The sequence below is a fragment of the Anarrhichthys ocellatus genome, unplaced genomic scaffold (genome assembly GCF_004355925.1).
Source record: "Anarrhichthys ocellatus isolate YVR2014 unplaced genomic scaffold, GSC_Weel_1.0 scaffold22, whole genome shotgun sequence".
NCBI classification, from domain to species: Eukaryota; Metazoa; Chordata; class Actinopteri; order Perciformes; family Anarhichadidae; genus Anarrhichthys; species Anarrhichthys ocellatus.
In genome coordinates this window covers 2,488,240-2,492,055 of record NW_022280052.1, presented here as the reverse complement: position 1 = coordinate 2,492,055, position 3,816 = coordinate 2,488,240, and the positions used below count along the sequence as shown (strand labels likewise).

General features: G+C 41.2%; 1 protein-coding gene across 1 annotated transcript; it reads left to right on the top strand.

Moving 5' to 3' along the window:
• Positions 1–1,198: 1,198 nt before the first annotated feature.
• arpc5b (actin related protein 2/3 complex, subunit 5B) lies at positions 1,199–3,769 on the top strand. The gene is made up of 4 exons (XM_031859361.1): positions 1,199–1,467; positions 2,587–2,659; positions 2,856–3,032; positions 3,452–3,769. The coding sequence occupies exons 1-4, from the start codon at positions 1,328–1,330 to the stop codon at positions 3,512–3,514; spliced, it is 453 nt and encodes a 150-aa protein (XP_031715221.1). The 5' UTR covers positions 1,199–1,327; the 3' UTR covers positions 3,515–3,769.
• The last annotated feature ends 47 nt before the right edge of the window (positions 3,770–3,816 follow it).

Here is a 3,816-nt window from a genome sequence, read left to right as displayed (position 1 = left end):
CGGCACCACCGTGTGTGTGTGTGTGTGTGTGTGTGTGTGTGTATGTGTGCAATATTCTTGTACACATGTTTTTCTGGAAAGAGATATCTTTATCTCAGTGAAACTAATTCTTAAAATGACTGCAACCAACAATATGAAAATAAGCTGGCTGTAACATTTGCTGCTAAAAAAATGTACATTATGTAAATGGTGAAATAGTTTCACCGACTCTGTGGATTATTAAAATTGTTAATGGTCAAACTTTTTAGTATTATTTTGCTGAAGGCAAAACCATTTGGTGCTAAAAGTTTTATGTGAGTTTATTTTTCTTTTTTCTTTATCCACCTCCTAATGATCCAGCATCTTAAAATATTTCGGCACCCAACTTTTACAGCAATTTATTGTATACTAATAAAACGTTAAACTATCTTGGAATATATGACTATTGTTAATTGTATGCAAGTAAAATGACAATAAAGTTGAATGTAAATTAGGATATGGCCATGTTACTGTTATTTTTGTATTCGTGTATGGGTTTGTTTGTTTTTTCCAAGGAATTTTTCATACCTGCCCACTGCCATTAGACTCTATAATATATCACCTCTGGCCAAATCAAACCCAAGACTATAACACTGCTACACTGTTGTTGCTGCTGTTGGTGATCTTGTGCACTACTGTTTTGTTTATTTTTTCCTACTTAGTTAATTTAATACGATTCTATTTAGTGTATATACTGTGCATTTTTATTACTTTATTTTCTTAAATTTAATAGGTCCTGCTCTGTTATTTTATTATATTGTATATATTGTGCATTTTCCATACTTAATATTTGTATTTTATTGTGTAACCCTGTTTGCTGCTGCCACAGACAAATTTCCCCTTGGGGATGAATAAAATATATTTCTATTCTATTCTAAAGAAGACTCTGGAACAACACTTACTTAATTACTTCATTTCCAAAAAAATTAAGTTCCACAGCTAAATAAATAGAAAAATGGAAACCTTGTGGTTTTATTTTTTATATGTATTAACGTTTCTGGTGCTTTGTCAAAACAGCGGTTGGCTCATGACTTTGACTTGCAGTAAATAGTTATGTTAATAGTTATATATCTTGTGTCTTGTCGCCCTCTATCGACCAAAAATAAGAACTACAGACGATGACCTGCAGTTTCACATTTTGCCCACTAGGGGCGATGTCATATACGCGGAAGCAAAAAAACAACACCCAGTGGAAAAGGGAGGAAGTCAGGAAGCTGCTCACTTGTGACAGTCCCGTATCAAAGAAAAGCACAGTAGAGAAAAAAGGCCGGACTTGAGCTTGTACCCTTGTCCTAAAAACTCTACCGACATGTCGAAGAACACCGTGGCCGCCCGCTTCAGGCGAGTGGACGTGGACGAGTACGACGAGAACAAATTTGTGGACGAGGAGGAAGGAGGGGAGAACCAGCTGGGTCCCGACGAGGCAGAGGTGGACTCCCTCATCAGACAATATCCTTACATGATTAGCTAGCCGGTCTGTTAGCATGCGTAGGAAAACCAGACACAGCCAACAAAGTCTGCGTCTTTAGGGCTGCGATTTATCCGCATATTCCGTCTTTATGTGTCGCTTCTTGTTTGAATGGGCGTTTTAGTAAGCAGGCCAGTCACTGTCCAGACTTGCCTGGCTGTCACATTCCAGGGATTTCTGCTCCAAGACGGAACAGGCTTCTTTTTTTAAATGTATGTACATCCAAGCTAGTATGGATTTGCACAACTAACGTTAGAAGTTCACCATTTAACCTCTTAAAGCTTTAATTAACCGCCGTGTTCTTTGAGGACTCGTGCGACGTCGTTGTGGTTTTGCATGTTAGCTTCGTAAGAACAAGTGTTGCAGAAACAGAAGTTTGGCTCACGTGCTAAACAAATGTATTTTCTCTTTGGTACAGCAGTCTTTGTTAGGGTACGCTTGTCTACGGAAAGGCTCGGAGGTGTTTCTGTGAAGTCTGCAGTTTCAGTCATGTAGGCCTTATAAGGCATGAAAGTGCAGCACTTCCTCATTGCAGAAGACCGTTTCCTCCCACCACATGTTACAGTACAGGAGAATGAATGTCTCACAATAACTATACTCTATATAGGAACATGAAAACCGAACTGACTGGCCTTTATTTACACTCAAGTTGATCTAAAGAGGGATATCTTCACAGCTGGTATGGAGAGGAGGAGTTATATAGTAAGTTAAAGCAATAACTCAACTTTCAATGCACACATGAACATGTGAGTATTGTTTCAAGACAGACTTGAAAAAAATGGCATTTTCATTTGTATGCTTGTATAGAAGACAATGTTATTAAGTGTGTTTTACATTAAAATACATGTGCAAAGACCCCAAGGAACCCACAGCTATCCTAAAAACATACATCACACAGACACACACACTGATCACTCATCGTAAACCTTTGCATTTGGAAGTGGACACTGTTGTGACAGGTCTCAGGTCATCAGGCAGGATCAGGATCTGATTCTAAGTACAGTTATAAAAACACTAGTAATGGCTCATGTACCATCTTTGGGCTCGTAGCTCAACATTGTGACTAGGAGGCTGTGTTGCATCCTTAACCCTCCCGGCACAGGAAATCTCATGCAGGCTTTACAAGCCGTCTTGAAGAACCCGCCAATCAACACCAAGAACCAGAACGTCAAGGTGGGTTCGGTCAATAATGGTTCTTGTTCTTCTAATGATTCACTTTGTCGGCTTTGTCTTGGTAGTGTAGCAGATGTTGCGTAGGTGTGTATGGCCATTTAAACGTGGCGATGTCTGCTGATGGACCATTTTGAAATGCAGCTATATACGTTTTTTTTCCTGAACTTTTACTGATCTGCCCTTTTTTTCTTTTCAGGATCGTGCTGAGGGTTTGGTGCTGAAGGTGCTCAGCGCCTTTAAGAGCAGCGACATTGAGAAAGGGGTGCAGTCCCTCGACAAGAACGGCGTGGACCTGCTGATGAAATACATCTACAAAGGCTTCGAGAGGCCATCAGAAAACAGCAGCGCGGTCCTACTGCAGTGGCACGAAAAGGTAAATGTTTGCACTCCTAAAAGACAAACTTTGATTCATCAATAAAATTAGCTTCTCTGGAGGGAGAAGTTGACATTTTAGATGATTCCGATGAGCAAGCTTGAAATGAAAACCCCTCCAGTACCCTGAGGTTGGTTTCTCTTAGATGCAGCTTTAGCAGTAACTCTTATCATGTCAAAGAAATGATGAGAGAAGAACGATGGTCATCACTGATGTCACGTGTGAATGTTTCTTTAACATCATCATGTATGGGGTCCGTAGTTTGAGGCCATGGTGGGACTCTAAAGGCCAGTTTGAGATGGATTAAACAAGATGCCACAACTCTGCATACAGGATGAGCAACCAGAGTTTAACAGAAACTCAGTTTCAGATGTATAAAAATAACCTGACCATATTGTTTTTTTGTCCTGTGCCTTCAGGCTCTGGCAGCTGGAGGAGTGGGCAGCATCGTCAGGGTACTAACGGCGAGGAAGACGGTCTAAAAGAGGAGCGGAGGATCTCTGACGCATACAGGAGACCATGTAATCATAACAGATGGCAGTGGGACGAAAAGGAAAAACTCATTTAACCCAATGTGATCCTGCTGCGTTCAAAGTCAAATCTGGGTCACATTAGGTTTTAAAACTTGTGTTTTTCTTCTTTCTTCCCATTCATGATCACGGCCGACTAAATCATGTTCCTCACGGGGTGCTACAGAGAGCGTCTCATGTGCTGCTTCCTTCATCTAATTGCAGAATCCCCCCCCCCCCCCCCCCCCCCCCCCCCCCCTCCCCCCCCCCTCCCC

Excerpts from the sequence above, each read along its gene's own strand:
- arpc5b (XM_031859361.1), top strand. The coding sequence starts at position 1,328 with ATGTCGAAGAACACCGTGGCCGCCCGCTTCAGGCGAGTGGACGTGGAC. Across the intron at positions 1,468-2,586 it reads GTGGACTCCCTCATCAGACA|AGGAAATCTCATGCAGGCTT; the intron begins ATATCCTTACAT and ends CCCTCCCGGCAC. Across the intron at positions 3,033-3,451 it reads TACTGCAGTGGCACGAAAAG|GCTCTGGCAGCTGGAGGAGT; the intron begins GTAAATGTTTGC and ends CTGTGCCTTCAG.